At 43.8% G+C, this 21,913-nt stretch overlaps 1 protein-coding gene across 2 annotated transcripts in view; it reads left to right on the top strand.

Moving 5' to 3' along the window:
* Window positions 1-2,122: 2,122 nt before the first annotated feature.
* ARPC2 (actin related protein 2/3 complex subunit 2) overlaps window positions 2,123-21,913 on the top strand; it is a 40,759-nt gene continuing 20,968 nt past the window's right edge. Inside the window, exons 1-4 of one of the 2 annotated variants that reach the window (XM_004033198.5) lie at window positions 2,123-5,859; window positions 6,071-6,152; window positions 14,508-14,542; window positions 17,328-17,440. In XM_004033198.5, the coding sequence (XP_004033246.1) occupies window positions 6,079-6,152; window positions 14,508-14,542; window positions 17,328-17,440 (222 nt within the window). In that variant the 5' untranslated portion in view covers window positions 2,123-5,859; window positions 6,071-6,078. The remainder of the gene's footprint in view (window positions 5,860-6,070; window positions 6,153-14,507; window positions 14,543-17,327; window positions 17,441-21,913) is intronic. The other variant, XM_019021914.4, reaches the window with a different exon arrangement.

Below are 21,913 nucleotides of genomic sequence, written 5' to 3' on the forward strand. Positions count from 1 at the left end.
ACATTTGGTTAATGAACACAGCCAGCCTAAGGCGACCTCAAAAGATGAAGGAAGCCCAAGATTAAATAGCCTGATATTACTCTTTTGCCTCCTCCTCCTACTACTACTACTTCTGTTCCCCTTCCTCCTGCTGGGGCTCCTTATTGGCCAACCAAACACCCAGGCATAAGGGAGTCCAGTTGATATAGGGGTGAAAAAGGATGAAGAGTGGATCTGGAGGACTAACTGGAGAATGGCCAGACAGCCATTCCAACCCCAAAATTACCTCTAGCCTCTATCTTCAAGATTGAATACAGCAAATTTCTGGCTATTTAAGAACAGCCACTTTCCAAACACAACTGGAGGATTCTTCCCTGGAGAGAAGACCTCCCAATATTGACATTCGACATCTGGCACATCATCTGTGCAACTTACGGTCAACCTAGTGCTTCTCAAAACGTAATGTGCACTTGAATCACCTGGTGATATTGTTAAAATGCAGATTCTAAATCTGTAGGTTACAGTGGAACCTGGGGTTCTCCATTTCCAATGAGCTCCCAGATGATGTCAATGCTGCTGGTCCAAGGAGCTAGTCAACTCATCTTGCCCAAACACTTAGAGTCTCCACTCAGCTTTTTAGTGTCTCATCCTTAAATATGAATAGATTGCTAAAGTAGACAGAAGTTTGAGATGGCCATTAGCATGAGAGTAACCAAAATAAATTAGCATTAAAAAGGACCCAAGGAAACAGAGACAAAGTGGAGAGAAGGAAAACTAAAAACAAATTCACTAATATCCTCACAGACAGGAAAGCTTATGCCTGTCCATAAAACCAGGATAGAATAATATGGAAAAGAGACAGTCAGCAGGAAAAAAAGGTCTTGGGAATTAAAAATAAGAAAACTGAGGCTGGGCGCGGTGGCTCATGCCTGTAATCCCAGCACTCTGGGAGGCCGAGGAGGGCGGATCACCTGAGGTCAGGAGTTCGAGACCAGCCTCAACATGGAGAAACCCCATCTCTACTAAAAATACAAAAATGAGCCGGGCATGGTGATGCATCCCTGTAATCCCAGCTACTCGGGAGGCTGAGGCAGGAGAATTGCTTGAACCTGGGAGGCGGAGGTTGCAGTGAGCTGAGATTGTGCCACTGCACTCCAGCCTGGGCGACAAGAGCGAAACTCCATCTCAAAAAAAAAAAAAAGAAAGAAAGAAAAAAAAGAAAACTGAAAGTTCAGCCTTGGGCAACATAGGAAGACCTCATCCTACAAAAAATTAGCCAGATGTGGTGGCACAAGCCTGTGGTCCCAGCTACTTGGGAGGCTGAGGTGGGAGGTTCACTTGAGCCCAGGAGGTTGAGGCTGCAGTGAGCTGAGGTTGCCCACTGCACTCTAGCCTGGGCAACAGAGCGAGACCCTGTCTCGAAAACAAAACAAAACAAAAAAAAAGTTTAAATGGCTGAAGATAATGCAAGAAGATATTCCACAAAAATAGAAAAACAAAAAACAAACAATGGGTTGGTTTAGAGTTCAGTTTTGCAAGATGAAAAGAAGGTTCTTTTTTTGTGTTTTTTCTTTAAGACTCTGTCATAAAGGCTAGAGTGCAGTGTCATGATCCTAGCTCACTGCAGCCTAAAACTCCTGGGCTCAAGCAATCTTCCCTGCTCATCCTCTCAAAGTACTGGGATTACAGGCATGAGCCACCACACTCAGCTCTATGAATTTCTATTTTGAATCAGTGCTCAGTACAACAAATTAAGAAAGTGGTACAATAAAGCAAATCATTCTAAAATTTCTAACCAACAAGTTAAAGAGAGAATCCTAAGGCTTCCACAGATGGGGGAGATGTAACAGACAAAGGATCAGAAACATGAATAGGAATTATACTTTTTTAATAGCAACCCTAGAAGGTGTAAGAAAATGTAGTATACCATCATTAAAAAGTCAGGAAACAACAGGTGCTGGAGAGGACGTGGAGAAATAGGAACAGTTTTACACTGTTGGTGGGACTATAAACTAGTCCAACCATTGTGGAAGTCAGTGTGGCGATTCCTCAGGGATCTAGAACTAGAAATACCACTTGACCCAGCCATCCCATTACTGGGTATATACCCAAAGGACTATAAATCATGCTGCTATAAAGACACATGCACACATGTTTATTGCGGCACTATTCACAATAGCAAAGACTTGGAACCAACCCAAATGTCCAACAATGATAGACTGGATTAAGAAAATGTGGCACATATATACCATGGAATACTATGCAGCCATAAAAAATGATGAGTTCATGTCCTTTGTAGGGACATGGATGAAATTGGAAATCATCATTCTCAGTAAACTATCGCAAGGACAAAAGAACAAACACTGCATGTTCTCACTCATAGATGGGAATTGAACAATGAGAACACATGGACACAGGAAGAGGAACATCACACTCTGGGGACTGTTGTGGGGTGGGGGGAGGGGGGAGGGATAGCATTAGGAGATATACCTAATGCTAAATGACAAGTTAATGGGTGCAGCACACCAGCATGGCACATGTATACATATGTAACTAACCTGCACATTGTGCACATGTACCCTAAATCTTAAAGTATAATAATAATAAAAATAAATAAATAAATAAAAAAGAAAATGTAGTATACCTTCAAAAAAAAAGGGAAAATTATTTTCAAACTTGAATATCTAGCCCAACAACACATCAAGTGTTAAATAGAAGTAACATATTTTCAAATATGCAAAGATTCTAACAACGTATATCCCCCATCTCCCTTTCTTAGGAAGTTATTAGAGGAGATGCTTTAGCAAAACAAGGAAGTAAACCAAGAGGAAGACATGGGATCCAGGAAATGGGCAAAACCACCCCAGAACAGCAATGAAGGAAAATTCCAGAATGACAACTGTACAGCAAGTCTAGCGAGCAGCCAGTCCAGATTGAAATAAGAGGAAGGAAGGCTCTGGGACAAAAACTCCAAAGAAAAAGTGGAACTTATATATTGAGTATATGGAAAACATTACTGCTAGACTTTTTGATAGTCTTAGAGCATTTGAGGGGAAAAACCAACTGTAAATACTATTTACAGAAAATCAGACAGATGAGAGAAAAAAGGCAATAATTAACCCTAAGAAAAATGAAGGGCCATGTAAACTAGAAGTCATGATTGTAGTGCATTTCTTGGCTCATCAGTAAACAATATTTGCATACATAATAATTTTAATACAGCTAGGTGCAGATTATTGGTTTTACCAAAAGTTATTACGCAGCTATATATGGTGGGAAGCAGAAGTGATAGAGTCAAGTTCTTACCTGCCGTGTCAGGAAGTCAACACATAATGCTAAAAATTCACAAACCAAAAAATAATGGTATAAACATTTACTTAGAAACATGAAGGTAGGCCGGGCACGGTGACTCACACTTGTAATCCTAGCACTTTAGGAGGCTAAGGCAGGCGGATCGCTTGAGTTCAGGGGTTCGAGGCCAGCCGAAGCAACACGGTGAAACCCTGTCTCTACTAAACATACAAAAATTAGCTGGGCATATTGGTGGCCACCTGTAGTCCCAGCTAGTTGGGGTCTGAGGCCGGAGGATTGCTTGGGCCCAGGGAAATCGGGGCTTCAGTGAGCCAAGAGTGTGCCACTGCACTCCAGCCTAAGTAACAAAGTGAAACCCTGTCAGAAAGAAAGAAAGAAAGAAAGAAAAAGAGAGAGAGAGAGAGAGAAAGAAAGAAAGAAAGAAAGAAAGAAAAAGAGAGAGAGAGAAAGAAAGAAAGAAACAAACAAACAAACAAAGAGAATTATGAAGGTAAATATCAGGATGAATTTGTGAAAGAGTTGAGCATATTGCCTCCAAAGAGTAGGACAGGGAACTGCTTTTTTCATTACAAGCCTTTTAGTATCATAAGCATACATATTTTAAACAATTTATAAACATTATTTTAGTTCAATAGTCATTAATGTTACAAAGTTAGCATATCGGTCGGGCACGGTGGCTCACGCCTGTAATCCCAGCACTTTAGGAGGCTAAGGCAGGGGGATCACTTGAACCCAGGAGTTTGAGACCAGCCTGCCCAATATGGCCAAACCCCGTCTCTACAAAATATACAGAAATTAGCCCAGCTTGGTGGTGCGTGTCTATAGTCCCAGCTATTCGGCAGGCCGAGGCAGGAGGATCACCTGAGCTCGGCAGGCCGGCAGTGAGCAGATAGCAACGTCACTCCAGCTTGGGTGACAAGAGACACCATCTCAAATTAAAAAAAAAAAAAAAAAGGCCGGGCATGGTGGCTCACGCCTGTAATCCCAGCACTTTGGGTGGCCGAGGCGGAAGGATCATGATGTCAGGAGTTCGAGACCAGCCTGACCAACATAGTGAAACCCCGTCTCTACTAAAAATACAAAACATTAAACGGGCGTGGTGGCAGGCACCTTTAATCCCAGCTATTTGGGAGGCTGAGGCAGGAGAATCGCTTGAACCGGGGAGGCAGAGGTTGCAGTGAGCCGAGATCATGCCATTGCACTCCAGCCTGGGCAAGAGTGCAAGACTCTGTCTCAAAAAAAAAAAATTTAAGCTAGCGTATAATTTTAGGGGATCAGCAATATCCTGAAGCTTATCCATAGCCCGTTAAGTAATGTTTCAAAGGGCTATCTGTGCCTTAATGATAGGAGCTAGTTTCTTGTTCATTTTTTATCCCCATCCCCAAACACATAGCAGAAAATAAATTATTTCCTTGTATGTAGAACGGACTCAGCTAAGTTTATTATATTCTCCCCGGAGGAGGGAAAACACAAAACAAGGCACAAAGGCAGAAGGTGCAGATGTAGCACAACGATGAGTTAAGATTCCGCACGCAGGTAACAAGGAGGGTATGGTATATCTCTGCCAGAGGTACTGGAAGGTTTCAAAGGCAGAAAAAAATGTGTTCCGGACACCTGCACGCAGAATTGGAGGCATGACAGGAACACAGGGAGGCCCATCTAAGTTGCCTATTCACCCAGGTGACCTCTCATTCATTTCTTTGTCCTTTTAACAATATGGGGAATTTCACGCAAGGAAAGGGTCCTCTTCTCGCCCCAGCAGGCAAGGGGTGTTCCTCCAGCGCAAGTTCCGGCCCCAGCTGCCCCCACGTCCCACAGGTCTCCTGCCTTTTGGCACTCACACTCCTGACCACTCGCTGCTTCCGCATCCCTACTCTGATCCTCTCCCCATGCATCTCTGCCTCCTTAGACAATTGAGAATTTTATTGTCTGTTTCCTTTGCCAGACTGTAAGTTCCACGAGGGTAGGGCCTCGTCCATTTCATTTACCACTACATCCCCAGTATAGAGCAAGAGCCCATGAAAATGTTTGTTGGAGAAATGAATGCGTGATGGTGTCGCTGGACAGCTATACCTGGAAAGAAAAAGAGGCACCCCCATCAAACAAGCTGGGAGCTAAGAAGCCCGCTGGGAGACGACAAGGGCGAGCTTCTTGCGAGGTCTCTGAAATGACAAGACCGGAAGAATGGAGTTGGATCTCTGGGACAAGCGGGAGAGAGAAGCTGAACAGTCAGGCAAGCCTCGGGGAATGACAGCTCCGCGGGGGACGCACTGGTAGGCGGTAGACGTAACGGGGGTCGGTAGGAAAGTACACGGTGGGGCGGCGGCATCACACATACGCAAGCGCAGCCTCCGTTTCCTCCGGCGCGCCTGCGCTCGCGTTCACGAGGGGTTGAAGCGGAAATGGCGCCGCGGGGCCGTGCGTCCAGGCGGCGAGCGGAAGTGGGTGTGAGAGCGGAAGTGGCCGGCTAGAGGCGGGGGCTGGGCGGGGACCGGGCTTGTCGGTGAAGCGGCAGTGGCGGCGGCGGCGGCGGCGGCTTGGCAGGCGGGTTCAGGCTTCGGGGGCCAGGTCGGTTGGGTGGGTGGGTGTCTCCACAGTCTGCGTGCGTGGGCCAGCGCGTTCGTCTTACCTTTCCCTCCACCCCGGCCCCTCTCCCCATCTCCCCTAACCTCCTACCCCACCCAGCCCCACTCAGGGGGCAGCAGGGCCGCTCCCTCCGTCCTTGCCTCCCTTACCCACCCTCACCTGCCCTTGTTTCTCCTTCCCCTGCTCGGGGCAGCCGCCGCCATGATCCTGCTGGAGGTGAACAACCGCATCATCGAGGAGACGCTCGCGCTCAAGTTCGAGAACGCGGCCGCCGGGTGAGCGCGCGACCGGGGCCGGGGGTGGCGGGGGAAGCAGAGTTGACCCCAGCTAATCCCCAATGTTGTACAGTCCCCCAGACCTGGAGGAGAGAAATGGGGTGCCTGGCAGGGTGTAGGGGCTGCCCCAGCGGGGTAGACGTGGGAGGCGATTGGGCGCGGCCGGGAGAGGGGCAGAGATGCGTGGGGAGAGGCTCAGAGGAGGGATGCGGAAGCAGCTAGTGGTGAGGGCTGTGCGTGCCAAAGGGCAAGAGACCTGTGGGACGTGGGGGACGCTGGAGCCGGAACTCGCGCCGGAGTAGCCCCCTGCCCGCTGGGGCGAGAAGGGGACCCCTTCCCTGCGTGAAATTCCCCGGCATTGTTCTGAACCCAGAGAGAGCCTGTTTGGAATTGGGTTGGAAGGAGTTTTCAGGAATTCCCAGGACTGGAGGAGGGAAGGAGATGCAGGCCCACATCGCCACCAGCATTCTCGTTCCCCACCCCCATCTCCTTTAAAAGGAGCAGAAGAGAAGACTAAAAGCCGACCCAGTCTTAGAGCCGGAAAAACGCGATCTCTGGTTTCCCTTCCCCGAACCCTTCTGTGAGAGACACTGGGCCATTTTGTTACATATTTTTAAAGCAAAGCCAATTGTCCCTCGCTCCACACCCCTTCCTTATCTCTCCTTTGAGGTTCTAATGCTCTCTCCTCACCCACTAGCCTTTATCTGGTTATCTCGTAAATTCTTATATCAAGACCCTAGGTCTGTGATTTCTTCTGTGGTAGCTCTGGCCCAGTTACACACTTCAAAGACTCCAGAATCTATAAAGTTCTTAGATAACCTGTCTTTACGATTGGACTTTTTAAAAGATGGGCTTAGGGCATCTTTCCAAGGCAGCCTCTCTGCCAAACACAAGAATCAGTAGAAGACAACCTCCTTCTCCAAAGCTGCTTTGCTTTTCTAGTATAATATTTAAAACATGAGCTAAGGATTTTGGGTTCTAATTTTTGGTTGCCTGTGGCCAGTCCCTTTGCCTCATTTCCCTATCTATGAGCATGGGGCTTCACATCTGGGTTTCACAGTTAATAAGTGCAGACCGTTTCTGGTGAACTGGGAACTAGTAATAGGAAAGTGCTTGCAGATCCACAGATGGGAGAAGATTGGTAGAGGGGAATTTTTAAGTGGTCATAATGTACTTGTGGCTTGGAGGCATTAGAAAGTATTAACTGCCATTTAAATTGAATATATAGTACGTCCTGTCTCCTTTATAAGGCCACAGATTTTATCTGTAAAACAAAGCACTACTTTCCTTGAAGTAATACGTGTAGTGAGCAGTACTGTTTCCTGCCAGGGGCTGCAGTTGGTTATATTTGAGGCTGACTTGCTTCTTTCTTGTCTTAGCCTCTCTTACCAGTTTCTTTGCATTTTAAATATTCAAATGAATCAGCCCAGAGTCTTATTTTGGGTGATTGCTGTATACTTTTTTCTGAGCAGTGTAACACATAGGAGGAAGTTGAATTAACTTCTGCATTTTCATAACTGATCTTAATGCATTCTCAGGTCCAGACTAGCAAAGAATGAGACCTGAGCGGTTATAAGCTGATCTACAAGATAAATGGCTGTGTATTTTCAAGTAGAGGCATGTCTTTTAACATAGGAGTACATTCTCATCTATTTGTGTATTAATGACTTGTGATTCCAAAATGTGGCCCATTATTCGGAACTTCAGTTCTTTCTTTTTCTTTTAGAAAATTATTCTTAAAAAGAGAAGCTAACCATTTCGGAGGGATTAAATAGGCCCTCAAGTCTGGAAGACATAAGTTAGAACTTCCAGGACTTTTTTTTTTTTTTTTTTTCCGAGACAGAGTCTCTCACTGGCTGGAATGCAGTGGCGCGATCTCTGCTCACTGCAACCTCGCCCTCCCAGCTCAAGTGAGTCTCATGTCTCGGCCTCCCAAGTAGCTGGGATTACAAGCACGTGCCACCACACCTGGCTAATATTTGTATTTTTAGTAGAGATGGGGTTTCACCATGTTGGCCAGGCTGGTCTCAAACTCCTGGCCTCAAGTGACCCGCCCGCCTCGGCCTCCCAAAGTGCTGGGATTACAGCACTGCTCCTTTCCTCAGGACATTTTTTACAAAGATATGCATTGTAGGGAAGCTGTATAGCGGGTGCACTGGTGTGTATGCTTGTGCACATGTGCGGGTGTGTGTGTGTATAAATCTAGGCTTTTCTGGCCCATCTCCCCCTTTGAGATGTGGTTTTCAATAAGCAGGCTCAAAACATTCTGCTGAAAATGTGAAACTTTGAAAATCTTTAAAAAAAAAAGAGACCATGATATTGTGCCTGGTAGGCAGGGCTCTCCTGGGATTACAGATATATCACGCAGTAGAAGCCCGAATGAAGCAACTGTAAATTATCAGATATTCCAGTAAGGTAAGGCAAGGTGCGTGCCTATTCCAGAACTTCCAGCAGAGTTTGCCTAGTGTGGTTATCATAAACATGTATGGGATTCTACCAGTGCTCAGCCCAGGCAGCAACAGAAAAAAAGGGGCCTCTCTGAGAGCCTATTAGCCAAGTTAGGGAGGTGCTAAGGGGTGAAAGGTGTTGGGGTGGAGATCAGAGAAAGACATTAAAGGGAGTAATTTGGAGGAGAAACCCTGGAGATTTGAAAGGCTTTGCTGGTGTGGGAACCTGCTAGGAGAGGTCAGCTCCACCCTACTTTTTACACTTCTCAGAATAAACCGATGGGGGAAATTACAGTTCGGAGCAGCCTTTTCCAGAGTGCATCTTCCATCTCTGTGATGTCCAATAAGATAGCCATACAAAGTGGCTGGCTAAATTTAAGTAAAAATTAAGTTGAAATAAAATTGAGTTCCTCGGTCACACTAGCCACATTTCTGGTGCTCACTTGCCACATATGGCTGGTAGCTGTTGTATTTAGCACAGACATGGAACATTTCCATTATTGCAAAGTTCTATTAGCAGTGTTCCAGCTTCTGAAAATGAAAACATGAGATGGTGTTTAAAATAGTTCTGTGGCATATACTTCGGAATATAGTTGCATTAATTTTCCGTTTGAAGTTGATTTTTTTTTTTTTTTAATGATTCCTCTCAGATCATCCTGCTGGATCTTCTCACCAGTGGCCTCCTACTAAAAGTATCAGCTTTCTTTTGGGTAAAGCAGTGTTGTCATCTAAACTGTTTAAGAATACATTTGATCATGATAACCTTTTAATTTGGAGGCAGTTCGACAAAGCCTAAGGTTCATTCCAAACAGATTGCTTTTTAATTTTTTCCTACACACTTCTGGGAAGTGGCGTATTGAAACAACTCATAGATTGTCACAAAATAATAATTATTGGTAAATTGTCTTCCCAGCAGCCCACAAACTAAGAGAATGTGACTGACTTAAAAGCTATGCCCAACACTGCAAATAACCTCATGCACAGGTCTGATCAACAGCATTGCCTTTTCATTTGGAAATTCTTACCCAGACCCTCAAAGCAAAAGTAATCAGACAAATTAATTTAATTCTTTCGTTAGTGTACACACCAAGAACCGTTTCATAACTGAGAAGCTAGGCCTGTCAACTTAGCTGGAGTCTGGAGTCCAAAACTGAGGAAATTCTGTCAGATGCAAATTGCTGTTGGATTTAAGTGTGTGCTGGCTCCGTGCCACAGCCAGTGCATATTGCGGGGAGCTGTGGTTCCATGAGGGGGAGTGAAACTCAGTAAGCAAGCAGTGCCAGTTGGGGTGGGCGAGGATGATGGGAAGAGAAATTTGAAAAAGGAATAAATTAAATCTTGCTGATACTCTGTTCTCATTCCCAAATATATTGCATATGTCCTCAGAGAGACAGGCTGTTTGGAGTGATTTGGAATTAGGACATTGTTTAAGCATTTAGAAGAAATGGAATGTTGTGTCCGACTCAGTAAGAAGACCTGGTTGGTCTTTTTACAGGTCACTGTAGTTAATTACACACTGCCACCTGTCCTGTGGCCTACTTGGGACCACTTTGGTCCTGAAGCCCCAGAGCTGTGCTGGACCAAACTGATAACTCCTTAAGAGCTGGGTCTATCACTTTAATCATCTTTGTTTCCCCAGCATCCTCATTGTGTATAGTCAACTCAGTAAATTGGTTTCTTGAAGAAATTAATGAAGCCAGATAGAATGACTCCTTGTTTCTTTAGGAGCTGACATTTTTGTGACATTGAGTAAATCAGCTCTGTTCTCCATATTTTGAGATATGGCTTAGCAGAGAATAGGACCACCTCTTACCTAATATGATCTATTTTTTTAGGCTTTGCTCAAAAAGAATGATGGGAGCCTTATAGAAGATTTAAAGGAGAATGCTCAGAAACCTTTATAGTGAGCAGAATTCAGTAATTCCTCTAATTCAGGACATAAGAAGGGATAAGTAGGAGAGAGACATAAATGCCCAAATGGGGAATTGGGGCCAGGCACCCTGGCTCACGCCTGTAATCCCAGCACTTTGGGAGGCCAAGGAGGGCGGATCACTTGAGGTCAGGAGTTTGAGACCAGCCTGGCCAACATGACAAAACATATCTCTACTAAAAATACAAAAATTAGCCAGGCGTGGTGGCGCACACCTGTAATCCCAGCTACTCAGGAAGCTGAGGCTGGAGAATCACTTGAACCCAGGAGGCGGAGGTTGCAGTGAGCAGAGGTGGCACCACTGCACTCCAGCCTGGGTGACAGAGTGAGACCCCATCTCAAAAAAAAAGAAAAAAGAAAAAAATGGGGACTTGGATCCTAGGATGCATTCAGGAGTAAAAACCCCAAAGTTGTTAATGAGAAAAGAAGATGAGATAATACAGTTGCCAGGAGCCCTTTCTGGATTGATTGTTGACATTCTAGAAGCTTCCTTAGAGAAAAGATAGAAGAAAATTTTTTCTAAAGGGTTTTAAGAATAACTCTTAAAACCTATCTGAATGAATTGATTATGTTTTAATGTCTTGGGTTGTCCAGGCAGTAACTCTGAGGACTTACCCAGCCGGCTTGTTCTAGGATTCCAGACATTACAGCAGTCTGACACTTAAAGGAGTTCTGTTTTTCCTTGTACTGCTAACCAATTCCTGATTCAGGGAATTACCGCAATCCTAAAACCTCTCCCAACCACAGCTTCAGAGTCTGATCTCTGACTCCACCTAGGAGAAGAACTAATTTATTGATTACCTTCTATGAGCTAGGCACTGTGCTATATGCCTTAACATGGTTTCATTTCATTTCTGTGACAGATAGTGGATCTCATTTACAACTGAGAAAACCAGGGCTCTTGAGGATTGGGGGTGGGGGTAGATATTGAATAAGTAACTACTACATATTAAGTAAGCACCGTGCAGGCATCCTTCACTGTGATTCTTGACCTTGTTTATCGTATGGCACACAGAACATGATTGTATTTGTATGGCACATTTGGGTAAATGGTCTAGCCTCTCAGAGATCCTGCCACCTGCTGCCTGCCCTAAGGGATATGGGGATCATTACCTCTGCATATCTATAACTTACAAGACACCGTTTGAGAAATTTTGCTGTACAGTAGTCCCCCCTTATCTGTGGTTTTGCTTTCTGCAGTTTGTTACCTGCAGTGAGCAGTGAACCATGGTCTGAAAATATTAAATGGAAAATCCCAGAAATAATCCATAAATTTTAAATTGTGCACCATTCTGAGTAGCATAATGAAATCTTGCGCTGTCCCGCCCGGAACATGAATCATCTTTTTGTCTAGCATATCTACAGTGTGTACGCTACCCTCTGTTAGTCGCTTAATAGCTGTCTAGGTTATCAGATTGACTGTCACAGCATTGTAGTGCTTGTGTTCAAGTTACCCTTATTTTACTTAATAATGGCTCCAAAGTACAGGAGTAATGATGCTGGCAATTTGGATATGCCAAAGAGAACCCATGAAGTGATTCCTTTAAGTAAAAAAAGTGACCTTGGTGTTTCTTTGCTACAGTTCAGTGCTATCCACACTTTTATTTATCCACTGGGTGTCTTGGAACATATCCCCCACAGATAAGGGGAGACTGCTGTACTGCTGGACATACATCATCTCAGTCTTCACACCAACCTGGGAGGTAGATGTTTTGTCCCCATTTTGTAGAAGAGGAACCTGAGGCCCGGTGACATTTGAGGAGCATTGCCTGTGGTCACATAGCCAATAAATTCTGAATTCTAAATAACTTGTTTTTTCTCACCCCCAGCATCTGAAATTTTAGCAGCTGGTAGAACAGTAAATAATGTAACTATTAATTCTGGGGGCCTATTTAGTGGAACACTTTTCCTGGGCCAGTCTTACTCCCGCTCCTTTGTAATTTTAAACCATAGAAGTAAAATAACAAACGCCAGGTCTTGGAATTGAGAAGCAATCTTGTGATGGTATACTTCACGCTCAGCAAACTCATCGTTAAGGCACTGAGTTCTCGGACCTCTAACTCCCAGAAGACTTCCCATGAAGTCTCCTTTGGCCTAATACTCTCCTCAGCAGCCATTCTCTCTCTTCTAGCCATAAATAGTAAACTAAAATATTAATGAATGTGATTTGACAAATATTGCTAAGTCAGACAGCAGACCACTTAAGATCGATCGTAGCAACTTTTCCCACAAGGATCTGTGCTCAGGATACTTTATGCCTAGAGAAATTTGAAATTAGAGATTCAAAGTGTTTATGACTTGGAACCCAAAGGTTATTTATTTATAGTTGGTTTTTCTCAGGTCTTTTGACAAAGTAGGAGAGTGAGGAACTCAGCCCTTCTTTGGCTGAATTAAAACCTAAAGGTTAAAAAAAAACCTACTAAGTGATGTAATAATGGGCTTTTATAAACTCCCTGACTCTTCAGCACAGTCAGCCTTCCCCAGGAAAGTATGCTTCCATGTTTCCTCCCATTGGTCATCCTCTTAATATTTCATTCAGTTGGTCCATGATTAACATTTCCATATTTTTGTTCTTTGCTCTTGTTTTCTAGAGGTGAGGAATGGTATTGGACTCATTGCCTTTGTTTCCTGGCTACAGTTTCAAAATGAAGGTTCAGAAGCAATTTAAATTTTCATCGAGTTTTTTCCTTCTATTCTGAACTCTCTGCTTCTCCGTAAACCCACTTGATACTTCAATTCGTAGAGATACCCAGTGCGCTTTTCCTAAGTCACATATAGAGGGCTTTGAAGAAGCAAGGTGAAGCTTTGTATGATTCGTATAGGTTGATTTTTCAGCAGGGCTAGCATGCTTCATAGAAGCCAGTTTCTTTGAAAGGTATTGTCTGGCTTCTATATCAGCTTTGTAACACTCATAAACCATGTTATATATTCCATTATTTCCCAGCATCCCTGGAGAGCAACTTAGTCTTGGTTTCTTTCGCAGGTAATGGAGCAGAGATTGTGGAAAGATACGTACTTGATTAAGAGGTCTTGAGCAAGTTAGACAAAAATAAATGTGAAAACATGCGCATCTTGTTTGCTAGCCCCTAAAACAAAGTGGAATCATTGAGTTTACAGGTAGCTAGCTGGTAAGGCAGTAGTCTTCATTTGCTTCCTACTTTGGACTTCAGGTCTGTTCTTGTGTTATATGTAGTAGTTCCATGAGGTAAATAGGTTCATTTTTATTCCCCCATTTTATTGATGATAGGGGAGAATGCAAAGGTGTAAGGGTATTTGTCCCAAAACATGAGCGTGATGAGAAAGCTAAAGTTGTAAAGCAGATGTCCTGACTATTCTTAGTGATTTCGTAGTGTTATTTTGTGTTACACTGTCTATTTTAAGTTCCGAGCTGGAATTTACAAAGCAAGACAAAACTAGGGTAGAACTAAAGAGGGTTTCTTGAAGGTGAGTGGTAAGTACTTTGGTGATGTAAAGGAAGAAAGAAAGATGAGTAGGAAGGCTTACAGACGGGTTTTGAAGTGGAATAGAACTTGCCGTTTTGTTTATGGCCCGAAATCATCCTTTCTCTTTAAGCATATTAAAACCATTCTACATTATACTTAGCCATTTTCCTGCTGAACGTTTTACTCCTAATACCACTGTCCTGTGGGGAAGGCATTGACCAAAAGATGGCATTTTGTGGTATATAGCATGCTGTTAGGAAATTCAGAATTGAAAGCGAGCACCAACCAAAGCAGTAGATTCAACAGCAGGTGAAAAACAAAAGCTATAGCTGACCTTCCTTTTTTATCTTCTACTTAAAGCAAGTCCAAAGGTTCAGGTCCATGGGAAAATGAATTGTGTACTCTGATTGGCAGTAACCTAAAATTTATACAGAATGGTCTGATCTTAAGTGAAGCTCAGGTGCCTTTCCAGTTCCCTTTGAAGGTAAGCAGCAATACAGTCATCTTAACTGAGGACCTTTTTTGTTGTTTACAGAAACAAACCGGAAGCAGTAGAAGTAACATTTGCAGGTAAGCATCTTTATCTCAGCCCTCTGAAGAGAAGGTACAATATGAAAAATAGGAAATAGGCTGGGTGCAGTGGCACATGCCTGTAATCCCAGCACTTAGTGGGAGTCCGAGGCAGGTGGATCACCTGATGTCAAGAGTTCAAGAACAGCCTGGCAAACATGGTGAAACCCCCTCTACTAAAAATACAAAAATTAGCCGGGCATGGGGGTGGGCACCTGTAATCCCAGCTACTCGGAAGGCTGAGGCAGGAGAATCACTTGAACTGGGAGGCAGGGGTTGCTGTGAGCTGAGGTCGCACCACTGCACTCCAGCCTGGGCGATAGAGTGAGACTGTCTCAAAAAAAAAAAAACAGAGAGACAAGAAAAGAAAATTGTACCTAAAATAAGCTTTGACATGGATTGAGTGAGGTAGCTCATGCATGTAATCCCAGCACTTTGGGAGGCCAGGGCAGGCGGATCACGAAGTCAGGAGATCGAGACTATCCTGGCTAACATGATGAAACCCTGTCTGTACTAAAAATACAAAAAATTAGCTGGGCGTGGTGGCGGGCGCCTGTAGTCCCAGCTACTCCGGAGGCCGAGGCAGGAGAATGGCATGAACCCAGGAGGCGGAGCTTGCAGTGAGCAGACATCGCGCCACCGCACTCCAGCCTGGGCAACAGAGTGAGGCTCCATCTCAAAAAAAAAAAAAAAAAAAAAAGCTTTGACATTTTGGATACTGTCCCTCATCAGGTCTTTTTGAGCTCTTTATAATAGATGACCATTTCATGTATTTAATCCACTGATGACTGACAATATAAAGTTACCTGCTGATAAATTAGAAGTTTGGATTTAATTTTGTGGTAAAACTGAGGTTTTTTTGTTGTTTTTTTTTTTTAATTTGGAAATATTACATTATCTTCAAGTAGCTGTCAGTCTTAGTTTGCCTAGCACTAGAGTAGTAGGGAAACATGAACAGCTAGAGATGTGTTCATCAAGTCAGAGAGAGATGTTGCTGCTTTCTGTCCCCTATAAAGAATTAGGTGTTGGTACTATTTACTTGTTAGGTGAATGAACTCAGAGGAATACAACCACCCTTTCTAAAACAAGAGTCCTCGACAAGATGATCTTGGAAGACTTTTGCAGCTCTGAAGTGCTGTTACCTGGAGGCCAGGCACCATCCCTTTACCCTCCTACTAACTAGCATTGCCAGATATCCCTTCGTGATTCCCATGACAGCTCCATAAAGTGATGGCACTCAGCACCTAATTCTAGTTTCAGGAACCTATTCCTAGTTTCAGGAATTACACAGGCTGAGTCAGTCCTGTGTACTGCAGAAAGATGGAACCGAAAAAGAGGGGAGTCCTATAGATTAGAAGCAACTCAAAAGATAACCAAATGCAATGTGTGGATATTGTTTGCATCTTAATTCAAATAAGACAACAATGCTTAAAATTTTTTGAGACAGTAGAGAATATTTAAATACTTGACTGAATATTTGTTTTGTTTTTTTGAGACTGAGTCTCACTCTGTCACCCAGGCTGGAGTGCAGTGGCGTTGATAATCTGCTCACTGCCGCCTCCACCTCCCCGAGTTCAAGCGATTCTCCTGCCTCCGCCTCTCAAGTAGCTGGGACTACAGATCTCCACCACCACACCCGGCTAATTTTTTTTTTTTTTTTTCCAGACAGCGTCTTGGTCTGTCGCCCAGGCTGGAGTGCAATGGCATGATCTTGGCTCACTGCCACCTCCACCCCCGGGTTCAAGCGATTCTCCTGTCTCAGCCTCCCAAGTAGCTGGGATTACAGGCATGTGCCACCACACCCAGCTAATTTTTTGTAATTTTTGTAGAGACAGGGTTTCACCATGTTGGCCAGGCTGGTTTTGAACTCCTGACCTCAAGTGATCCACCCACCTCGGCCTCCCAAAGTGCTGGGTTAACAGGCTTGAGCCACTGTGCCCGGCCTTGACTGAATATTTGATATTAAGAAATTGTTTTTAAAAATTTAGGCATGACACTAGTATCGTGGTTATGTTTTTTAACAAATAGTCTTCTGAATCTTCCAAAGATATATTCTGAGTATTTATGGATGAAATTATGTGTTGTATCTGGGATTTGCTTCAAAATAAATCAGTGGGAAGGAGGATGTCTAAATGAAACAAGAGTTGCCCATGTGTTAATAATTGTTGAGGCTGGGCAAGGTGGTTCACGCCTGTAATCCCAGCACTTTGGGAGGCTGAGGTGGGCAGATCATGAGGTCAGGAGTTCGAGACCAGCCTGGCCAACACAGTGAAACCCCGTCTGTACTAAAAATACAAAAATTAGCTGGGTGTGGTGGCACATGCCTGTAGTCCCAGCTACTCGGGAGGCTGAGACAGGAGAATCTCTTGAACCTGGGAGGCAGAGGTTGCAGTGAGCCGAGACCACACCATTGCACTCCAGCCTGGGTGACAGAGTAAGACTCTATCTCAAAAAAAAAAAAAATTGTTGAAGCCTCATGATGGAGATGAGGGTTCATTATACTGTTCGTTCTGCTTATATACATGTAAAATCCAATTATTTCAGCACCAAGCTGTGATTAAGGAAAGAATAGCTTTGTAATTTTAAGAAAGAGCAAAGAGACGAGTGCTCAGCAATTCTATCCCAGTGTTTCTGCTGATTTGTCACATGGATTTAAAATAAGTTCCATTTTACTTACATGCCTCCTTAAAAGGGGTCTTCCTTGTGGCCTATGGCAAGGTAGGCGCTTGGAGAGATTATTTCCCATTCCCAAATTGTTACGCAATCTTATTTGCTTTCCTCACAGATTTCGATGGGGTCCTCTATCATATTTCAAATCCTAATGGAGACAAAACAAAAGTGATGGTCAGTATTTCTTTGAAATTCTACAAGGAACTTCAGGCACATGGTGCTGATGAGGTAAGATCCACATCATTTTCCTTGGGACTCTTGTTTCCTCACCTTTCATTGGCAGTTTGCCATTCATGGAAGATCCATGGCACTAAATCACCCCCGCATGACTACTTGCTCACCTAACTAGGGGCTCTTGACTTGATTCCTATAATGAATTGTGTTTCCTAGAAAAGGTTTTGACTCTTGCTTGCTTGCTTTAAAAGAATGGAAACAAAAATAGCTTTAGTTCTCCAAAAACATAGCAAAGAATAGTTTTCCTTGATCAGTACAAAAATAGCTGTTGCAAGATTTAGGTTCTGTTCTATTTTTGTAATATTATCAAGGCAGATAGATAACTTCTAGCTTGTTTAAATTTTATAGTCTCAGGTTCTCATTCTGGAGGCTTAGGCACAAATAGCTGTCTTTTGAAATTTTTAATTAAAGCTCTTTAAAGCTACCCTCTTTAAATATCTCTTCTTTATAACTACCATAGGGGAAATAAGAAAGATGTCCAGACATTATGAAACTTTGGTGGCCATGCCTTGTTCACTGGCTTCTTTAAATAGTTAAGTAGCAGGTTTGGTTCCTGTTGAACTGTATTTGCTCTGAGGAGAGCCATTTATGGAAGAAAGAAAATGCTATTACACCAGTTTGTGCACGCTGTGGTTGGGTCTCAAAGCAGGAAATATGACTCAGTTCCTGAATCAGTTTTCAAATTTCTTAGTTTTAACAAACTAGGTTCTCCTTAATCTGTTAAATGAAGATATAACCATAGCTGTTTCTTTCTGAAAAGTAGTAGCTTTTGAATTATTTAAAACTTATATAATAAAAGATGATTTGTAAAGGAATATGGTCAAAAGCTTGTTTAATTTTTTAGCATAAAAACTAAAATTAGTCTTAATACCAAGAGCCATCGGTTGCTTCCCTTAGTTATTCAAATGCAATTGATTTTCTCATAAGTTCAAAGAAAGAAGAAATATTTAGAGGATTTGGAATCCAGATTAGTTTACTGGAAAAAGAAAAGCTTCAGAAAGAAGACCTAGTGCTTTTATAAAGCTTATGAAGAATTGTTTTATAAAAGATAGTGGCTGACACTTCTTTACCAGATAAAGAGTGAAAGAAAACAAATGGCTGTTAAAGCAGCCCTGCCTCTTTTTTTTTTTTTTTTGAGGTGGAGTCTCACTCTGTTGCCCCAGGCTGGACCGCAGTGGCACCATCTCAGCTCACTGTAACCTCCAACTCCTGGGTTCAAGCAGTTCATCTGCCTCGGCCTCCTGAGTAGCTGGGATTACAGGCATGCACCGCTACACCTGGCTAATTTTTTGTATTTTTCATAGAGATGGCGTTTCACCACGTTGGTCAGGCTGCTCTCAAACTTCTGACCTCAGGTGATCTGCCTGCCTCGACCTCCCACAGTGCTAAGATTGCAGGTGTGAGCCACCGTGCCCAGCCTTTTTTTTTTCTTTTTTTTTTTTTTTGAACAAGGTCTTGTTCTGTCACCTAGGCTGGAGTGCAGTGGCACAATCACAGCCACTGCACCCCTCAACCTCCCAGGCTCAAGCAGTCCTCTCACCTCAGCCTCCTGAGTGTCTGGGACTACAGGCACGTGCCACCACACGTGGCTTATTTTTTGTTTGTTTGTTCTTTAGAGAGAGGAGGTTTCACTATGTTGCCCAGGCTAGTTTCAAACTCCTGGGCTCAAGCAGTCCTCCTTCCTGGGCCTCCCAAAGTGCTGGGATTATAGATGTGAGCCACCATGTCCAGCTGCATCGCTGCTTTGGATCAGCTATAACTACCTGAAAAGAAGTGTTAAAATATTTGAATAGACTTTTTTTAAATTGTGTAATCATTCTCCCCTAGGCAGTCTTCACTAGGTGCAAGCCTGCACAGTGGCACACACCTGTAGTGCCAACTGCTTGAGGGGTTCAAGTAGGGAGAGTTGCTGGAGCCCAGGAGTTCAAGTCCAGCCTGGACGACATAGTGAGATTCCACCTCAAAAAAAGGAAAAGATCTAAATGCAATAATAATAATCCTGGAAAGAAAGAGTTAAGCTAGATTTCTTAAATCTCCTTTCCATTCTGTGCTTTTCTTACAATGGAGCTCCAGAACACATTGCTATCCTTGTAGCTACCACAAGGGTCAAAGAACCAACCCCACCCACTCAAGTGGGTGGAGTAAGTAACATTCATAGTGTTGGAGCAGAGTGCACAGTAAATGGCTCCCTGGGTTGGTTAAACAGTGACCAACCCATGATAACCACAGGAAGGTTATTACTTTGTCACAGGCCATTTTTAAAGGTGGAATGCCTCTGCTGCTAGAGTGGGAAGATAATGGTGATGAGTGATAGGTTGCCTCCACCCGTCTCCTGGTGTCATATTGGGAGAGGGGGTACAAACTGAAAAGTGAATCATGGTTAAAAGTGCAAGTGAAGTGACAAGGAAGTGTTGGCTGGTTTTACCAAGGGGAGGGAGCAAAGCAGTTGAACATGATATAAATTTGGCTCTCAGTACCTCTTAGATCTCAGAATATTAACTTAGTAAGCTTGAAATTAAACTAAATCTTAGGGACTTAGGGATTTAAACTAAATCCCCACCACATCTGATTTCCCCTTCCTCGAAATACCAATAGTACGTGCAACACAGACTTGTAGCTCAGAGGTCACATGCTGTTTCAAATTATTGGGATATGCATGTTACTTTTTTTAAAGAAGTGGTATATCAGACACCTGAAGGTCAAGTCTCTCTGTGCCACCAACAAACTCTCGTGACCTTGAGCCCCTCCTCTCAATTCCTCTTCGGTAAAAGAGATACCTCACAGTGGCTGTGCGATCACCAAATAGGAACTACATGTGGCATTATTTATCTTTTGCCCTTGTATAAGAAAATGTAGTCTTGCCAGTTGAAAATTTCTTCCAGCTATAGGAAAATGGTTAAATAAATATGTGGAATATTAGGAAATTATTGTTCAGCCAGGCGTGGGGGCTCATTCCTGTAATCCCAGCACTTTTGGAGGCCAAGGCAGGAGCATCGCTTGAGGTCAAGAGTTCAAGCCCAGCCTGGGCAACATAGTGAGACCCTGTCTTTGTATATAAATAAATAGGTAGGCCAGGCGCAGTGGCTCACGCCTGTAATCCCAGCACTTTGGGAGGCCAAGACAGGTGGATTGCTTGACGTCAGGAGTTCAAGCCCAGCCTGGGCAACATGGTGAAACCCCATCTCTACTAAAAAATATAAAAATTAGCTTGGTGTGGTGGTGGACACCTGTAATCCCAGCTACAAGGGAGGCTGAGGCAGGAGAATTGCTTGAACCTAGGAGGTGGAGGTTGCAATGAGCCGAGATCACACCACTGCACTCCAGCCTGGGTGACAGAGTGAGACTCCGTCTCAAAAAAAATGAATTAATTAAATTAAAATAAAATGTTTGTTTCTTAAGCCATGTCATTCTGGAAGCAGTTTCCACCAGGTGAAGCAGTCATGGTGACAGAGAAAAAAATAGGGAGTCTCAGTCTGTTTTTTGTTGCTATAACAGAATACCACAGACTGAATAATTTATGAAGAAAATATGTTTATTTGACTCACGTTCTGGGGACTGGGAAGTCCAAGAGCGTGGCACCAGCATCTGGCAAGGGCCTTCGTGCCCTTTCCCGTCATCCTGTAGCAAAAGGCAGAAGGGCAAGAGAGGGCCAGACTCAATTTTTTTTTTTTTTTTTTTTGAGACGGAGTCTTGCTCTGTCACCCAGGCTGGAGTGCACCCAGGCTGGAGTGCAGTGGCGCGATCTCACCTCACTGCAAGCTCTGCCTCCCGGGTTCACGCCATTCTCCCACCTCAGCCTCCCGAGTAGCTGGTACTACAGGCGCCCGCCACCATGCCCAGCTAATTTTTTTGTTTTTGTATTTTTAGTAGACATGGGGTTTCACTGTGTTAGCCAGGATGGTCTCAATCTCCTGGCCTCATGATCACCCCGCCTCAGCCTCCCAAAGTGCTGGGATTACAGGCATGAGCCACCATACCTATCCCAGACTCACTTTTTTATCAGCACCTCTTGTGGATAACAAACCAACTTCCTCTATAACAACATGAATCCATTCATGAGGGCAGAGCCCTCATGGCCTAATCACCTATTACCATCACAGTGGCAATTAAATTTCAACATGTGGCCAGGCATGGTGGCTCACTCCTGTAATCCCAGTACTTTGGGAGGCCAAGGTAGAAGGATCACTTGAGCCTAGAAGTTCAAGGCTGCAGTGAGCTATTGTATCAATGCACTGTAGCCTGGACTACAGAGTAAGACCCTGCTTCCAAAACAATAATAATAATCCTAAATTTTGGCTGGGTGTGGAAAAATTAGCCAGGCATGGTGGTGCATGCCTGTAGTCCTAGCTACTCAGGAGGCTGAGGCAGGAGAATCGCTTGAACCCAGGAGATGGAGGTTGCAGTGAGCTGAGATTGCACCACTGCATTCCAGCCTGGACAACAGAGTAAGACTCCGTCTCAAAAAAA

The sequence above is a fragment of the Gorilla gorilla genome, chromosome 11, assembly GCF_029281585.2.
Source record: "Gorilla gorilla gorilla isolate KB3781 chromosome 11, NHGRI_mGorGor1-v2.1_pri, whole genome shotgun sequence".
NCBI classification, from domain to species: domain Eukaryota; kingdom Metazoa; phylum Chordata; class Mammalia; order Primates; family Hominidae; genus Gorilla; species Gorilla gorilla.